The 18,718-nt window shown below is 41.7% G+C and overlaps 1 protein-coding gene across 1 annotated transcript in view; it reads left to right on the top strand.

The window, feature by feature from the left end:
• The window catches only part of LOC132871816 (voltage-dependent calcium channel beta subunit-associated regulatory protein), a 51,298-nt gene that overhangs the window by 24,532 nt on the left and 8,048 nt on the right, over positions 1-18,718 (top strand). Inside the window, exons 3-6 of the mRNA XM_060906338.1 lie at positions 8,367-8,512; positions 16,150-16,211; positions 16,443-16,608; positions 17,631-17,802. Of these exons, the coding sequence (XP_060762321.1) occupies positions 8,367-8,512; positions 16,150-16,211; positions 16,443-16,608; positions 17,631-17,802 (546 nt within the window). The remainder of the gene's footprint in view (positions 1-8,366; positions 8,513-16,149; positions 16,212-16,442; positions 16,609-17,630; positions 17,803-18,718) is intronic.

Genomic DNA, 18,718 nt, shown 5'->3' on the forward strand with positions numbered 1-18,718 from the left:
AAGACCTTCAGAAAGATTGAGCAGACCCTGGAGTGGTGGTGCACTGTTCTACTATGCAGCGACACCTGAACAAATATGACCTTCATGAGAGAGTCATCAGAAGAAAACCTTTCCTGCGTCCTAGCCACAAAATTCAGTGTCTGAAGTTTGCAAATGAACATCTAAATCAGCCTGATGCATTTTGGAAACAAGTCCTGTGGACTGATGAAATCAAAATAGAACTTTTTGGCCACAATGTGCAAAGGTATGTTTGGAGGAAAAGAACACCTCTCCAACTCTGAAGCATGGGTGTGGATCGATCATGCTTTGGGGTTGTGTTGCAGCCAGTGGCACAGGGCACATTTCATTGGTCGAGGGAAGCATGGATTCAAATAAATACCAGCAAATTCTGGAAGCAAACATCACACCATCTGTAAAAAAGTTGAAGTTAAAAAGAGGACGGGTCCTACAATAAGACGATGATCCAAAACACACTTCAAAATCTACAATGGAATACCTCAAGAGGCACAAGCTGAAGGTTTTGCCCGGGCCCTCACAGTCCCCTGACCTAAACATCATTGAAAATCTGTGGATAGATCTCAAAAGAGCAGTGCATGCAAGACAGCCCAAGAAACTTGTAGAACTGGAAGCCTTTTGCAAAGACGAATGTGTGAAAATCCCCCAGGTAAGAACTGAAAGATTATTAGCTGGCTACAAAAAGTGTTTACAAGCTGTGATACTTGCCAAAGGGGATGTTACTAGGTACTAACCATGCAGGGTGCCCAAACTTTTGCTTCGGGCCCTTCTCCTTTTTTGTCATTTTGAAAATGTAAAAGATGAAAATAAAAAAATAGTTTTTGCTTAAAATATAAAGGGAATGGGTCACCTTTAACTTTATGCCTTTTGGAGATCATTTCATCTTCGACTTGCTTAACTGTTCACAGTAACAGCAATTTTCCAGGGGTGCCCAAACTTTTGCATACCACTGTATTACTGCATCTTTTTTGCGATGTGAACAGCAGACAACAGATTTACTGGCATACAGATTCAGTGCTTCGATTTTCTGTGGGTTTGTAGCTGAAATGTGAAATTATAAAACAAGTATTGTCGATAGAACGTCTGTTTAAAACCCCAGACCATCTCTTTATGTAGAGACGTAAAGGAAATGCAAGTAGTCAAATAGCGCATGTTAAAAATGTTAATAGAAAAATAAACAAATCTGCATCAGTTGTAGATGTGATGAATATTTTTGTATGCCCACCCATTGCCTTAATAACCTCTCTCAGATATTTTAGGCAGCTTTGGATCCTTAGCTGTGATATTTGTGATTTTTATTTTATATTTAAAAACCATGGAAGATGCCAATTCTTTCCATTTTCTTCCCAATTTGGTAACCTATCAACTCCCACCCACCAGCCAGCTCTCCGATACCAATCAGGGAGGGTGAAGGTGAACACTTGCTTATTCAAAGACACACATGAAGCCAACCAACCACGTTTTATGAACCACTGCTCATGTTGCGTCACAGGGCAGAGTATCACATTCAGAGGAAAGAGAGATCTGTATTCTTGGGTATACATTAGCTTGCAGATGCCCACAATTGGCTAACATTGTTGTCATTCAGAAGTATGACATCCCTCTCTCCCAGAGATCCCAGCCATGGATGACTGTGGCATTGTTGGGATTCGAAATTGTGATCTCCCAAAAGTAGCATGAACACGTTTCTGTTGCGGGATCCCTCAGGGATGCAAACTTTCACAGTCAACTGCATATAGACAGAAGATTTCACTGCTGATTAAAACCTCAGGATCATAGCATTGCTAATATGTTTTCTGTCCACGAGTCTTTATCTTCTACTGGCAAATATCTGCCTTTAAAACACTAAGGGACCAGTTTTGTGCAAAGATCATTAGCCTAATGTGGTGGGGTGGGAGTTATTTTGAATACTCTCTCTGCTAATTAGGATGAATACAGTTACATTTCATGTAACCGATCCCCTTCGTTACAGGTAGATTATAGTGTTTAAAAGAAATACAGTGGGCGGCACGGTGGTGTAGTGGTTAGTGCTGTCACCTCACAGCAAGAAGGTCCGGGTTCGAGCCCCGTGGCCGGCGAGGGCCTTTCTGTGCGGAGTTTGCATGTTCTCCCCGTGTCTGCGTGGGTTTCCTCCAGGTGCTCCGGTTTCCCCCACAGTCCAAAGACATGCAGGTTAGATTAACTGGTGACTCTAAATTGACCGTAGGTGTGAATGTGAATGGTTGTCTGTGTCTATGTGTCAGCCCTGTGATGACCTGGCGACTTGTCCAGGGTGTACCCCGCCTTTCGCCCGTAATCAGCTGGGATAGGCTCCAGCTTGCCTGCGACCCTGTAGAACAGGATAAAGCGACTAGAGATAATGAGATGAGATAAGATGAGAAATACAGTGAGTGCGTCTGCCTTGCGTTGACCAGACATCCAAACAAGGGTGTATTATCATCTTGCACCCACCATTCCTGGGACAGACTTCGGATCCACCTCGACTCTGACCACGATAAAGCAGTTACTTTAGATGAATGAATGAATCTTTCCTTGTCACTATCCCTCAGGTGTACATCTTTAGTATGTATACTGAATCTAGGAACATGCAGGTGATGCACCTTTACAGCTTTGCAATAAAAGCTAATTCAAGCTATGACAATGGTCCTTAAAGCGAGATGGCCTTTGGACTTCATAAAATCGGTGAAATTTAGTTCCCTCTGAAATTTGGTCATTGTGATTTATGTTTATTTCTGTAATATCTCACAGAACATCAGGCCATTCTGTAGCTGGGAAGTTATTTAATTTGAAGGGATTCCTGAGCAAATAATGTGCATGAAATCGCTCGCCTTGGGCAGTCAAGCAGACAGAGGAAGTCCGTGTACGCGCGCGCATGCGCAGATTTACCTTTGACCGTGCACTGACAGTTTCAGCATTTTGTTCAGCGAGGTGCTCGCTGACCGCCGATATTTATTAGTTTGGTCCTGTGTCTTTTCTTCTCACTTTCCATTAGTGTAGTTGGTCTTTCCTGTTTCATTCGCACACTCACGTCCTCCATTTTTCTCTCCGGTTTCAAATTTATATCCCACAATGCCTTGCGCGAACGGGGAAAGCCCACCACGTCATGCATGATGTAGTATCTTGAACTGGGTCATATTGAAGCAGGAAAAAATAGAGAATTTAGGGCCACATGGCTCGAAATTCATTAACTGTTCCATTTTTAAAAAACATAAAATTGGAAGTCTGTGATTCAAATTCAGTAGCTTTCGGTCCATTAAACAAAAACAACTGGGTGTTGGGGAAAATTATTTTTATGACCTACACTTGAAAAAAATCTGAAAGGCAGTCTATCTTTAAATTCAAATTTATGTACATTACAGGTGAGACACACACACACACACACACTATATGGCCAAAAGTATGTGGACACCTGGTCTTCACAGCAGTACATGGTTCTTCCTCAAACTGTTGGCACAAACGTGGAAATACATAATTGTATCGAATGTCTTTGTATGCTACAGCATTACAATTTCACTTCACTGAAACAATGAGGCCCAAACCTGTTCCAGCATGACCATGCCTCTGGGCATAAAGTGAGCGCTACAAAAGACACAGTATGCCAAGTTTGGAGCAGAATATCTCAAGTGGCCTGTGCAGAGCCCTGACCTCAGCCCCACTGACCACCTTTAGGATGAATTGAAACACTGACTGCACCCCAGACTTCCTTGCCTGACCTCACTAACGGGCAAATCCCCAAAGCCACACTCCAAAATCTAGTAGATAGCCTTCCTATAAGAGTAGAGGTTAGTGGATGTTCATATTGCACATATGGGTGTGATAGCCAGGTGTCCACAAACTTTTGGTCATATGGTGTACATACTGTACTGAAGCTACTCTTAAAGGCAGCATCCAAGTGACACATAACGGTAGTTTAGGACCTCAGAGTATGTCCTTAGATTATAAAAATGAGACATGCCAAGGAACATCTGCCAAAGCAGGTATGATGGCAGTGGAGTAATAGGGTGGGGAAGTGGATAGGGATTTGGTAGAAGCCCAAAGAGGATTCACTAAAAGTTCTAGGCCGCTGTCAGAACGCGCTATCGTTCAATCCCGTTCCGAGAATTGGGGCACTACATTTCAAACACATCATGACATTACTTATACCCACAAGAATCGTATATAAAAAGTTCTCCACTTGAAATCCTATAGTTAATCAAAGAAATTATATTAAGAAGCGAACTTTCTTCAAGCGCGTAAGGTTCCCGATTCAGTCGTTATGAGGCTACCAGTAACGGCTCGGCCAATCAGAGCAAGCCTAATTGGGTTGCCCCAACTAAGTAGGTCAATCATTGCGCAGCGAGTTCACACTTGTAAACAAGCATGGCGAGTGACACTTTAAGCGATCTAACTACCAGTCTGCAGTACATAAAAGAGCTCTTCAACCAGTCATCAGTGCTCCTAGTCCAGATGGATATGGTTGGAAGGTAAGGGATTGTGATCTGGACATTGTTTGGATGACCAAGGACCCTGCTCCTAAGGCTATCCTGGAATCTCTCCACTGTGCTTGTAAATCGAGTGCTTGCACTGGTGGACGGTGCTCTTGCTACAAGGCAAAATTGGCTTGCACAGACCTTTGTAAGTGTTCAGACTGTGAGAACTGTGACAGATCTGATGTATCACCAGAGGAGACACTTGGCATGGATGAAAATCTATCGGATAGTGATGACAGTGATTTTGACATTTGAACACACACAGTGGTGCTTGAAAGTTTGTGAACCCTTTAGAATTTTCTATATTTCTGCATAAATAGGACCTAAAACATCATCAGATTTTCACACAAGTCCTAAAAATAGGTAAAGAGAACCCAGTTAAACAAATAAGACAAAAATATTATACTGGGTCATTTATTTATTGAGGAAAATGATCCAATATTACATATCTGTGAGTGGCAAAAGTATGTGAACCTTGAGGATTAGCAGTTAATTTGAAGGTGAAATTAGAGTCAGGTGTTTTCAATCAATGGGATGACAATCAGGTGTGAGTGGGCACCCTGTTGTATTTAAAGAACAGGGATCTATCAAAGTCTGATCTTCACAACACACGTTTGTGGAAGTGTATCATGGCATGAACAAAGGAGATTTCTGAGGACCTCAGAAAAAGCGTTGTTGATGCTCATCAGGCTGGAAAAGGTTACAAAACCATATCTAAAGAGTTTGGACTCCACCAATCCACAGTCAGACAGATTGTGTACAAATGGAGGAAATTCAAGACCATTGTTACCCTCCCTAGGAGTGGTCAACCAACAAAGATCACTCCAAGAGCAAGGCATGTAATAGTCGGCAAGGTCACAAAGGACCCCAGGGTAACTTCTAAGCAACTGAAGGCCTCTCTCACATTGGCTAATGTTAATGTTCATGAGTCCACCATCAGGAGAACACTGAACAACAATAGTGTGCATGGCAGGGTTGCAAGGAGAAAGTTACTGCTCTCCAAAAAGAACATTGCTGCTCATCTGCAGTTTGCTAAAGATCACATGGACAAGCCAGAAGGATATTGAAAAATGTTGTGGGCGGATGAGACCAAAATCAAACTTTTTGGTTTAAATGAGAAGCGTTATGTTTGGAGAAAGGAAAACACTGCATTCCAGCAAAAGAACCTTATCCCATCTGTGAAACATGGTGGTGGTAGTATCATGGTTTGGGCCTGTTTTGCTGCATCTGGGCCAGGACGGCTTGCCATCGTTGATGGAACAATGAATTCTGAATTATACCAGCGAATTCTAAAGGCAAATGTCAGGACATCTGTCCATGAACTGAATCTCAAGAGAAGGTGGGTCATGCAGCAAGACAACGACCCTAAGCACACAAGTCGTTCTACCAAAGAATGGTTAAAGAAGAATAAAGTTAATCTTTTGGAATGGCCAAGTCAAAGTCCTGACCTTAATCCAATCGAAATGTTGGAAGGACCTGAAGCGAGCAGTTCATGTGAGGAAACCCACCAACATCCCAGAGTTAAAGCTGTTCTGTACGGAGGAATGGGCTAAAATTCCTCCAAGCCGGTGTGCAGGACTGATCAACAGTTACCGGAAACATTTAGTTGCCGTTATTGCTGCACAAGGGGGTCACACCAGATACTGAAAGCAAAGGGTCACATACTTTTGCCACTCACAGATATGTAATATTGGATCATTTTCCTCAATAAATAAATGACCCAGTATAATATTTTTGTCTTATTTGTTTAACTGGGTTCTCTTTACCTATTTTTAGGACTTGTGTGAAAATCTGATGATGTTTTAGGTCATATTTATGCAGAAATATAGAACATTCTAAAGGGTTCACAAACTTTCAAGCACCACTGTACATATTCCAGTGGCTAGTTTACATGTAGATTGTTTTGTTTAAGATATTGTTATTCTCTCTTGTTTTCATTGTAAATTGTTATACTGTGTATATTTAAAATCTAATACCTATTCCACCTCTCTTAATTTGAACATTTTTAAAAGCAATTTGGTCATTGTGTATATGAACTTAATACATTAAATTAACAAGATGATGATATTGTGTTTCTATGATAGGCCTATAATGATAGCAAACCATCTTTTTAAAGAAATTCTTAATTTGTAATTTTTGCATCCAGCCAGAGAAGTATATTATTTTGTTAAATATTGTGTGTCAGGCCTACTATATACTGGTATTGCTAATATTGTACTATTCGAACTTTGGTTCTTGAGGCAAAATTAATTTGATAAAATCATTAAAGTTTTTATGTTTCATATTTGAAATCTTATGGCAAACTTTTTTTTTCATAGTTCTTTTTTTAGAATCTGATTTTAAAGCGTTTCTGTAAGAAATCTTATAGTCTAGACCATCAGTCCTACTGAAATGTGGAATGAGATTTAATTTCGGTTCACAAGTTATAACTACAATTAACCTTTATTCAATGAATACTTAATTTCAAATGCTAGTTATCTTTCTGAATTAACGGATTGACATTGGTTTCAAGAGATATTCAAAAAATTTGGCCTGGAAAAAATGAGTTGCATAGAGAGTGAAGTTTATCCTGCTCAATCTTGATGAAGTGCCGTATTACACTTTGTGTATCTTTTATTTGGTTAAAGATAATTGACTCGTATTCACAGGATGTATACATGGTGGGATTGGTAATGGCCACAGAAAAAAATCAATGCTGTGCGTTTTATATTAAAAAAAGATATGCACCATCAAAATCAAATCAAATTTATTTGTATAGCGCTTTTAACAATAAACATTGTCGCAAAGCAGCTTTACAGAATTTGAACGACTTAAAACATGAGCTAATTTTATCCCTAATCTATCCCCAATGAGCAAGCCTGTGGCGACGGTGGCAAGGAAAAACTCCCTCAGACGACATGAGGAAGAAACCTCGAGAGGAACCAGACTCAAAAGGGAACCCATCCTCATTTGGGCAACAACAGACAGCCTGACTATAATATTAACAGTTTTAACAGGTATAACCCTCAACTGTACTCATGGGGCCGTCCTTCACAGGAGCGGTGCGATAAAACTCCGACCAGACACAGGGCACCAGGATGGATCAAGCAGGTCCGAGGGGCAGAAGAGGCCAGTATCTCAATCTCAAAAAGAGATATAGACCCCAAATTGTCAATTTTTTTCGCTAGATCGACGACTTGGGGGATCATTTTCTCAAACACTGCAGGTTTTTTCATGGAGAACTTTTTAAATATGATTCTTCATTCACTTGAGTCTCAGAAAAACCAAAAGTTAGGTAGTGCCCGAATTCTTGGAACGAAACTCCATTTCTAGGCTCATTTTCAGCTTTTGACTGCGGCCTATTCAGAAAAAACACTGGTCATGCTGCAGTTTTCTCCAGTTTCTGCTGTTGACCCTGCTGATGCCAGGAACGCATGTGATCAACCAACTTTAGACCGCACAGCTGCTTCCCTCCCCTCGCTCACACACACGGGTTTTTTAATACTACCCTTGTGTGGACCTTCCATTGACATTATTATTAATGCAACCAATTAATGCCACGTCTACACCTACTTTCACCTCAGTAATCAAAATGAAACCTTTTGGCTCTTTTAGTGTTTTTGTTTAAAAAAAAATAAAAATACTGCAAAGTTTGGTCTCTAATAAGATATAGAGTTCTCTCTCTCTCACACACACACACTGGTGCCGTTACAGGATGAGAGTTGAATAAACACACTGATAGATTGGCACTGTATTATCTTGTTCTATGGTATCAAGGACAACAGGGGAAACTGTGTGTGGGGGTGGCAGAAACCTTCATCCTCATTGTGCCTCATCAGGTTTGTGTCCCTTTTATGCCCTTGAATCTGTAATTTTAAAATTCATGACAAACTGTGTGTGTAGGATGTGCCAGTGGCATCAGCCAGGCCGGATAATTATGTGCTGCTGTTGGTGATGCTGTGCGTTTTTGCTGGAGGAACGCTGGTTCTGCTTTCTGTTCTCCTCATCTTCTGCCATCGCTGCTGTCAAAGTGGCCGCCGCTACTCGAGGTGAGTGCTCCTGATCTTACAGTGCAAATTTCAGCAGAGAGATTTTCAGATTTTGGTCTCCCACGTTGCAAGCAGACAGATTGTGTAACCAAACATGATCATGAGCACTCCACAAATAGATCCCTTAACCTACGCATGTGCCTGTTTCCAACGCGAGCAGGTGCACCATTATGCCAAAATCACAAGGCTCTTTTGATGTTCAAGAAATACCCATCCAATACATACAGTGAAAATAAACCTGCCTTTCAAACCAAGGGAGAAATCAAAGCCCAGCTGCTGCAAGTCGTCATGAGCTGAACTGAATCACAGACCAGGAACCCTGTATGCCTTCATTGTTTGTCATGCATGGACAGGCAATCCGATTTAGCCCTTGTATGGCTGAAGCTGATGTGACGGAGTGTTTATGAGCAAAGGAAACCTGTCCTGACAGACCTGACAGAGAGAGCATAAACACCGTTATATGCATTTCAAGCTAACCGGAAATAACTCGCATGGCAGACTTTAGCTTCAACTGGATTATGAATGCATTTCTGGAAGTGTTTGGTGAAATATAAAAACATTTTAAGATATTAATAAAGGAAAAAAGCAAACAGCATCAGTTTAACTCGTTTACTGAATGTTATATTGTCTTCTTGTTCCTCTGCCTTTGCAAACCACTTTCAGATCCTTTGGATCCTCTCAATAGTAACAGCTGTGCCTTGTTTTATATTTAAAAAAAAAAAAGGGGAGTGCAAATTTTTGCACTAATTACGTATGCACATACACCAATCAGCCATAACATTAAAACCACCTGCTTAAAGGACATGGGACATGAAACATAAATGCACGCTATATCAGTTTCTTTCCATTAAAAATATGAAATAATTGCATCAACAAATACAAAATTATCTATTAAATTCAGCAAAATCGTTATATTCGTGATGATTATATGGCATTTCTGCTCGAGCTCCGATATGCATATTTTACAACCGGAAGAGCCGCTGTCACGTGATCATACGTCACAAAAACTTTCGGGTACAGCACAAGCGGGTAGATGAATGGAGAAGTGTGAATCGTGATGACGACGAATGCGACAAAATAGTTTTTGTGTCTTGGATGACAAGAAAATTGTTTCGTTTTTAGAGTGTTTAACGTACATTGAACATCATGGTGTATTGCGACCTCCCAGTCAGTCAGACGCGCTGTCACTCCTGTTAGCAATGTAGCTAGGCTCAGCATGGCCAATGGTATTTTTTGGGGCTGTAGTTAGATGCGACCAAACTCTTCCGCGTTTTTCCTGTTTACATAGGTTTATATGACCAGTGATATGAAACAAAGTTCAGTTACACAAATTGAAACGTGGCGATTTTCTATGCTATAGAAAGTCCGCACTATAATGACAGGTGTACTAACACCTTCTGCGCGCTTCGACAGTGCATTGATACCTTCACTCGGAGTTGTACCATTATTTTTTAGACAGGGCGGACGGACCAGGGCATTCGCCCGCTTGGCCGTGCCCGACGAGGAGCGCTCTCGGCCGGCTTGGGAGGCAGACGGCAGCCCCTCCTGGAAGTGTGGTTTTACCATGGGCCTCATGCAGTAAGGATTAGTATTATAATTTTGGGTGTATCAATTATTGATTATCATAATTCTGACTCGTTTCGCCATTTTGAATGTTTTCATCTCGGACTCTGGAAGCATTGTATCTCAATCAATCTCGAAAAATATCAGCAAAAAAAAAAACCTAGCTTGCAACGGACTTTAGCTAGATCTATGATGAACTTTCAATGTACGATACAAAAATAATACTTCTTTCAACAGATCATTAGCCTTTGAGCAGAATTGTTTTAACTTACCAGGAAGTGTTATCCAGCCGACCGCTTTCAGTTTCATGGGGATTGAATGAACTCTCACTCTCAGAATCATCTGACCCGTCAGAGTAAAGACAAGATCCATGTTCATGTGAATTTCCAGCTATCGGTTCGAATTGATAGGGTCTAACTTCACATCTCTGTGAAACATCGGGAATGTCACTGTCGATGGTGTCCATTTCGGTAACCTGTTTACATTAGATTCCCAAGCGCTGGCTCCTTGAAAAGTTTTTGTGACGTCACGGGTCACGTGACCGCTTAGCTAATTAACGAATCATTGTTTTACGCTGATGTATAAAAAAGTTGAATAATGTGATGATTTTCACATTTTTGACGCCCTGCAGTGATTTAGATGGCATTTCTTATGTCCTTTATACATAATTATACCCAGAAAAAAATCCATGTCCTTTAATATTGTGTAGGTCCCCCTTGTGCTGCCAAAACGGCTCCAACCCATCGAGACATCAATTCCACAAGAGCTCTGAAGGTGTGCCGTGGTATTTAGCACCAAAGGAGCTGCTGCGACCATCTTAAGTTCTGCAAATTGTGATGTAGGGCCTCCGTGGATCAGATTTGTTTGTCCAGAACATCCCACAGCTCAATCGGACTGAGATCTGGGGAATTTGGACGCCTAGTCAACAGCTTGAACTCTCATGTTCCTCAAACCATTCCTCAACAATTTCTGCAGTGTCAGAGAGTGCATTATCCTTCTGAAAGAGGCCATTGACTACTTTCACATTACCCATAATGCTTTGTGCCTTCAGGGGTAACCAAAATATAAACAAAAACACAGCATCACACACTAATCTTTTGAATTTAAATCTCCATAAAACCTTCAAAGAAGTGTCAAAACTAATTAAACCAAAGCTTAACTAATTCTGCAAAGCCTTTTTTTGTTGACTTTGAGAAATCAACCAGTAAAAAAAAAAAAGTGCTTGTAAATATCGTATTGAACGCTTTGAACATCTCTACTTTGGGTGACCGTTAGCAGCTTCCTTCGTCCGTCAACACAGGTGTTCTAACAATTACTTACCTGCAGAAGAGCTTCGAAAGATTGACACTCATCACAGAAGAACCCACAGTGAAATAGTCTTTGCTGGGTGCTGGTTACGACGAGAAAGCGGTAAGAAAATACAAAACGCTTCGTGCATGAGAACACAAGCACGGAATTTACTCAGTCAAGTAAGTACTGTAAACACAGCAGAACTGTCAGATTTATTTTTTACGTTAAAATGATTTCCTTCACTCTGATTTTCCTCGTGCTTATGTGTTACCAGATTATGACAATCTTTGGGCTGTTAGAGGAAGCTGTTAGGGCTACAGGGTCAAATACTACATTCGGTCTACCTACAGAAACACTAAAAGGGGAAGTACATGCAAACTTACACCAGGGCTCTCAAGTTTTGAAGTTTGCTCGGAGTGAGATTTTTTTTTTTTGGTGGGGTGGAGGGGTCCCTCCTAGTGTCCCATCGACCCTCCCTCCCTCCCAGTGTCCCATCAACCCAGCTGCTTAAAAAAAGAACAAATTTGATGAGATCAATTACACTGTTTATTCTATAACAAATAATACAGTAAAATATGTTTTGTTCTCGGCACGGTGGTGTAGTGGTTAGCGCTGTCGCCTCACAGCAAGAAGGTCCTGGGTTCGAGCCCCGGGGCCGGCGAGGGCCTTTCTGTGTGGAGTTTGCATGTTCTCCCCGTGTCCACGTGGGTTTCCTCCGGGTGCTCCGGTTTCCCCCACAGTCCAAAGACATGCAGGTTAGGTTAACTGGTGACTCTAAATTGACCGTAGGTGTGAATGTGAGTGTGAATGGTTGTGTGTCTATGTGTCAGCCCTGTGATGACTTGGCGACTTGTCCAGGGTGTACCCTGCCTTTCGCCCGTAGTCAGCTGGGATAGGCTCCAGCTTGCCTGCGACCCTGTAGAAGGATAAAGCGGCTAGAGATAATGAGATGAGATGTTTTGTTATTTATTGTGCATAAACATTTGCATTTCAAATTACACTACCGTTCAAAAGTTCGGGGTCACTTTGAAATGTCCTTATTTTTGAAAGAAAAGCACTGTTCTTTTCAATGATCACTTTAAACTAATCAGAAATCCACTCTATACATTGCTAATGTGGTAAATGACTATTCTAGCTGCAAATGTCTGGTTTTTGGTGCAATATCTCCATAGGTGTATAGAGGCCCATTTCCAGCAACTCTCACTCCAGTGTTCTAATGGTACAATGTGTTTGCTCATTGCCTCAGAAGGCTAATGGATGATTAGAAAACCCTTGTACAATCATGTTAGCACAGCTGAAAACAGTTTAGCTCTTTAGAGAAGCTATAAAACTGACCTTCCTTTGAGCAGATTGAGGCCCTGTCCACACGGCAACGGATTCAGGTGAATCTGATAAAATCGTTTAGTGTTTCGGCCTGGCGTCCACACGGCACCGGCGTTCTGGGTGCCCCAAAATGAAATCTTTTGAGAACGGGTTCCAGAGTGGAAAGATCTGGCAACGGCGCCGTTGCGAAGTCGTCTGGATGAGTAGAACGGATTTGTTTACGATGACGTCACAACCACATGTGCTTCACGCCAGGTAGAAGTGTAACGAACTCAATGCGAGTTGTCAACAAATCCTATAACTTGGTTCATGAAACGCACTTACAAAATATTTTCACTGTGAATATTTATTGTGCAATGGTGCAAAGTGAGAGAGAGAGAGAGAGAGAGAGAGAGAGAGAATAGTCCTTAGGGCAGAGTCAATCCCGCCAGCAAAAATAGGGAAAAAAAAGGAGCGATCTCACCTCTTCAGATGTTGGTTTAAGTCCTACAATACATTCCTCAAAAAGGGCGTAGAAGAACAAATTAATCCATCAACGTGTAGCATTCAATTTATTCCGGACCATTAAAGACGCCGCCTTCCACGTAGAATCATACGTCATCCTCGCCGCCATATTCGATAGGTCAAAGCGGAGAATAAAGATGCCTCATTCATGTGCTGCGTTTAACTGTACCAACAGGTTTGCCGTCCAAACGAGATCACATGGGATTACCTTTCACAGGTGAGACTGGAAAAATACTTTTCACTGTATTTGGCCATTATAATGTAATTTTACAAACAGATTTTTCTGACTTTATGGCTAATATGAAGTCTCGCGCATAATAGTTTATGCGCATGCATCCTACTTCTTCTATTGTTCCGGTGTCTCCGAAGGGACCGTCTTACAGCGCCCTTAGAGGTGTGGCATGTGTATTGCATAGTTTTCAGCAAGCGTTGCGTTGCCATATGTACCTGATATTTTACTGATCCGTTGCCCATGTGGACGCGATATTTTTTTTAATAACATCTCGTTGCCGTGTTTATGAGTGAAAAACGCCTCTCTGTTTATGACAGCTCCTAGGCGACTTAACCAAAGTTATTCATTCTATAATCACCAGAAAAACAGTCTTTGACTAAACGAACATTTAAATCGTCGTCAGCACAGTATGCTATTTTAGCTGGTTTACATCTCGCTTGCTAGTTAGACAGTTATCTACGATAGCTTGAAATGGACAGGTTTTCGATACTGAACAAGGTGTAGACCAGAAATATTGGTCTATAGAGTAAAACTACAAAGTAACTCAGTAAATATTGATATAAATTAAGTTATTACCTGATGGTCCTGAGTCCCGACAGTTCTCCAGTTCTTTCAATTCTCTAGTTCACTCACAATTTTGCAGGTGCAGCACACGCTTGGAGCTGAAACTCACGTCTCCCCGACAACAGAACAATCTATTTTCTGATTGGCTGATGCTGCTCCGAGCACAGGGGCGGGTTCAGGACACATGAAACGTTTCAACACAGTTGCAGAACGGTGCACGTTTCGGCCAATCAATAAGGAACAATTAGAAAAACGTAGCAAACCGTTGCAGCGGTTGAACTCGCCCCAGGAGCGCTGTGACCTACGGCTGTGGCGGTTGTAGATAGCTTGAAGGAATTTCTGTGTGGTTATTGGAGAAGCTCAGAGTGAGAAATGCCATGTGTGGCGTGCGAGCGTGTGAACTCGTTGAAATGCGTGTCTCACTCTCAATGCGTGAGGCTTGAGAGCCCTGCTTACACTATATCGTTTGCACTTTGATCCTTCAAGTAAAAGTTGTCCTTTTCAGTTCTTTGACTTGTCCTGGTTTTTCGTTTTTTCAGTTTTTATGACTAAACACAAAAGACAGAGGTTGTAGGCTTCATGACTTGGATCATCAGACTTTACTCCACCACTGAAGTGGGCAGAACAGTTGCGTGTGGTCTGTCGGTGTAAAATTTTGACAGGGAATTCTGTCTAACCACACTTCTTGATGCTTAGCTTCTTTAGGTATTCTATAAAACTTTCAATCAGGAAAAGTTGTCCCCCCCCCCCATGCGAATTCGAAGAAATTACTGAGATTATCTGACTTAGCAAACAAATATAGTGCCTGGTTACCGCCCAAAGGCGCAAAGCATTATGGGTACATGAAGTAGTCAATTGCCATTAGGGAATACAATTGCCATGAAGGAATGTACTTAGTCTGTGACAATGTTTATAGGCAGGTGATGTGTCTCAAAGTAACATCCACATGTATACCAGGACGTGAGGTTTCCCAGAGCATCACACTGCCTATAACAGCTTACCTTCTTCTCAATGCATCCAAGTACCATCTCTTCCCTAAATAAAATCATGTACATGCATCCAGCTGTCCACATGATGTAAAAAAAAAAAAAAAAAAATGTGATCCATCAGACCAGGCCACCTTTTTCCATTGTTTCCTAGTCCAGGTCTGATGCTCACATGCTCTAGTGGTGGACAGGGATCAGTATCGCCATGGACTGGTCAGCGGCTACACAGCTCCACATACAGCAAACTGTGATGCACTGGTTTTTTTTGGTCACCTTTCCATCATAGCCAGAATGAACTCATTTCATCAATTTGTTGTGGTGTAGCTCCAGACCCAGTTTTGGGCGTCAGTTTCCTCCAGGCCTTGGTTTGCCGTGGATGATGCCTGTGCTCCTAGCTATGGACTGCAGTGAGCTCGTTGCTCATTTTAACATCATGGTTGTCCAGTGCTTTGTGCAGCAGTGCTTTAGTGTTTGGCGTGATGTTCCGAGCGATGTTGCTCGGTGGTGTCGCAGCGGCTGTGCTGGCGGTGTCGGACTTGTTTTCGTGCACCTTCTGGTGGGACTGTGGCTGCTACACCATTGGAATGACATCCTGACCTCTATTTGGTGGACTTTTTTTTTTTTCCTTATAATTGTAAAAAGTGACCTTGGGTTTTGAGAAAGGTGCTATATAAATCAATTATTATTATTTGTACTACAGTAGCTCTTCTGTGGATTCAGACAGACTAGCCTTCACTCCCCATGCACATCATTGCACCTTGGGCACCCACGACCCTGTCACTGGTCCACCAGTTGTTCTTCCTTGGACCACTTTTGGTAGGTACTAACTACTGCATACCAGGAACACACCACAAGACCTGCCTTTTTGGAGATGCTCAGACCCAGCCATCTAGCCATCACAATGTATCCCTTGTTTTTAAAAAAAAAAAAAAAAAGGTCACTCCGATCCTTGCGCTTGCCCATTTTTCCTGCTTCCAACACATCAACTTCAAGAACTGCCTGTTCACTTGCTGCCTAATATATTCCACCCCTTGACAGGTGCCTTAACAAGGTGAATGTTATTCACTTCACCTGGCAGTGGTTTTGAATGTTATGGTTGATCAATAGGTCATATACTGCTAGTCATGCACTGGTCATGAAGCACATTTCTACAGTTCTTTTCCATAATTTCTTAGGGCCAGCGATGACTTGGAGAAAACCAACACCACATATGTGGAAGAGAGTCAACCTACTCAAGGTAATTAACCGACCAAGAATGTTTTAAGAAATTGACACTTCCAGTGCTTCAATTTTGGGGTCTTGCAAGTATCAGCTCCAATAGTGGTCTAGTGTTTGTTTTTCCCTTCCTAATACACTAAATATGATTGCACAGGAAGGTGAAAGCTGGTTCTAGAGCAGCATTCTTAAATTTAGTATATCTAATATATACAGAATATTTATGCAAGCTGTTCCATGTTTCTTTAAACAGACATCACCATTAGGATGGAAAGCACAGACACGCTGTCCACCTCCAGCTGTCACGGCGATGAGAACACAGAGCGTTTCCAGCCCTCAGTGTACACAGGCCGGCGGGTCTCCTTCAATGAGACGGCCATCTACGAGCAGAGCAAGAACCACCAGGAGAAAGGCCGAAGGTCAGGGAATATAATAGGTGGGGTTGAGTGGTGTAGGTTGTTTTCTATCAAAACTGCAGACAAAGTTTATATAAAATGTTCGTTTCATTTCCACAAACCTGGTGTAGCGTAGCAGAGATGCCAATATTGCTTATAAAAAAAAAATTCTGTCAGGGAGAGATGAGAGAGAGAACTTTGATCACCAAAACCCAAGTGTACATCAGTGGAGGAGACAGCAATTATTTTCTTTCGGGGGAGAAGAAAAAAAAATTAAAGCAGCAAGTCAAAAGTTTAGGTGACCACCATTTAATTTTTTACAGACCAAAAACACAACAGTCCTACTCACTTGGTTTCTTCTGGCTCACAATACTGAGGCTCATGAATATCACTCAGATAAACGTCAGCACAAAGGGAAAGTAATCACTACCAGAAGCAACTGCATCATTTCCCCTTCAGTGAATTGTCTTTAGTATGACATCTGCTTTTCCCATCTCTCAACTGAAGCAGTTTTCATTTTGCTCCCACATCACTGTTGCAAGGGGTAAAATCTTGGGATAAACCATACATAAAATCTAGGGATAAACCATAGACGTCGGCACCTCTAAACAAAGCAGTGTTCATTTCCAGTCGGATGGCTCCCACGGATTTCATTTTCTTTGTGCTGCCTAGTCGTTGGTACATTTTAAAAGCAAAGCAATCTTATTTTAAAATGTAGAGGATGTAGAGCGAGCTTGGCTGCTGATTTCCAGTAAAGTGCAAATAGAAACTCATGCTGTGGGTTGTTATGGGGAATCCAAAACTTCTTGTAAGCATATGTGCTTAAGATATGACTCACAACAGACTTGGCATGTGCCCTTGTTTATCATAACTCTCACTGTGGCTTTAGTCTTTCAATTTTCTCTACAACTGTGAAATTTTGCAGATTTTGAATTAGTACTTACAACTAGGTTTACAAGAAGAAATTCAAATTCAGGTCAAAAATCCTTCAGACAGCCTAACCAGTCAGCATCTGTTGGACACTTGTTCTCTTTCGCTCTGGTCAGGTATACTCTTACAGAAGGTGATTTCCACCACTTGAAGAAAGCTCGTCTGACCCACTTACACATTTCACCTCCAGCAATGAACATCCTGACCATCATGGAGTGTGACTCACCTGAGAACAGCATCAGCTTGCGAGAACAGTTGCAACACAAACCGTCTCTGTCTATATTTCAGGTAATACGTATACACTCTTGCTCTCAGGTCATGCACATAGTACACGTCATCCGAAAACCATTTTGAAGTTCAAAATAACATCTATTTACATACTGTACATCTTGGAGGAATGGATGACTATTTTTACTGACCTTTCTGGTCTTACTCCAGCAATGAATGGCCTTTCATTTAAGACCAGACTGCTGTGTGTTACAGTGCCTTGCAAAAGTATTCATACCCCTTGAACTTTTTCACATTTTTCCACCTTACAACCACGAACTTAAAAGTTGTTTATTGAGATTTTATGTGATAGACCAACACATAATTGTGAAGTGAAACAAAAATGGTCTTCAAAATTTTAAACAAATAAAAATCTGAAAAATGTGATGTGCATTAGTATTCAGCCCCCCTGCGTCAATACTTTGTAGAGCCACCTTTTGCTGCAATTACAGCTGCAAGTCTTTTGTGGTATGTCTCTACCAGCTTTGCACATCTAGACACTGAAATTTTTGCCCATTCTTCTTTGCAAAATAGCTCAAGCTCAGCCAGATTGGATGGGAGAGCGTCTGTGAACAGCAATTTTCAAGTCTTGCCACAGATGCTCAATGGGATTTAGGTCTGGACTTTGACTGGGCCATTCTAACACATGAATATTCTTTGATCTAAACCATTCCATTGTAGCTCTGGCTGTATGTTTAGGGTCATTGTCTTGCTGGAAGGTGAATCTCCTTCCCAGTCTCAAGTCTTTTGCAGCCTCCAACAGGTTTTCTTCCAGGACTGCCCTGTATTTAGCTCCATCCATCTTCCCATCAACTCTGACCAGCTTCCCTGTCCCTGCTGAAGAAAAGCATCCCCATAGCATGATGCTGCCACCACCATGTTTCACAGTGGGGATGGTGTGTGCAGGGTGATGAGCAGTGTTAGTTTTCCACCACAC

The sequence above is a fragment of the Neoarius graeffei genome, chromosome 23 (assembly GCF_027579695.1).
Source record: "Neoarius graeffei isolate fNeoGra1 chromosome 23, fNeoGra1.pri, whole genome shotgun sequence".
NCBI lineage: Eukaryota > Metazoa > Chordata > Actinopteri > Siluriformes > Ariidae > Neoarius > Neoarius graeffei.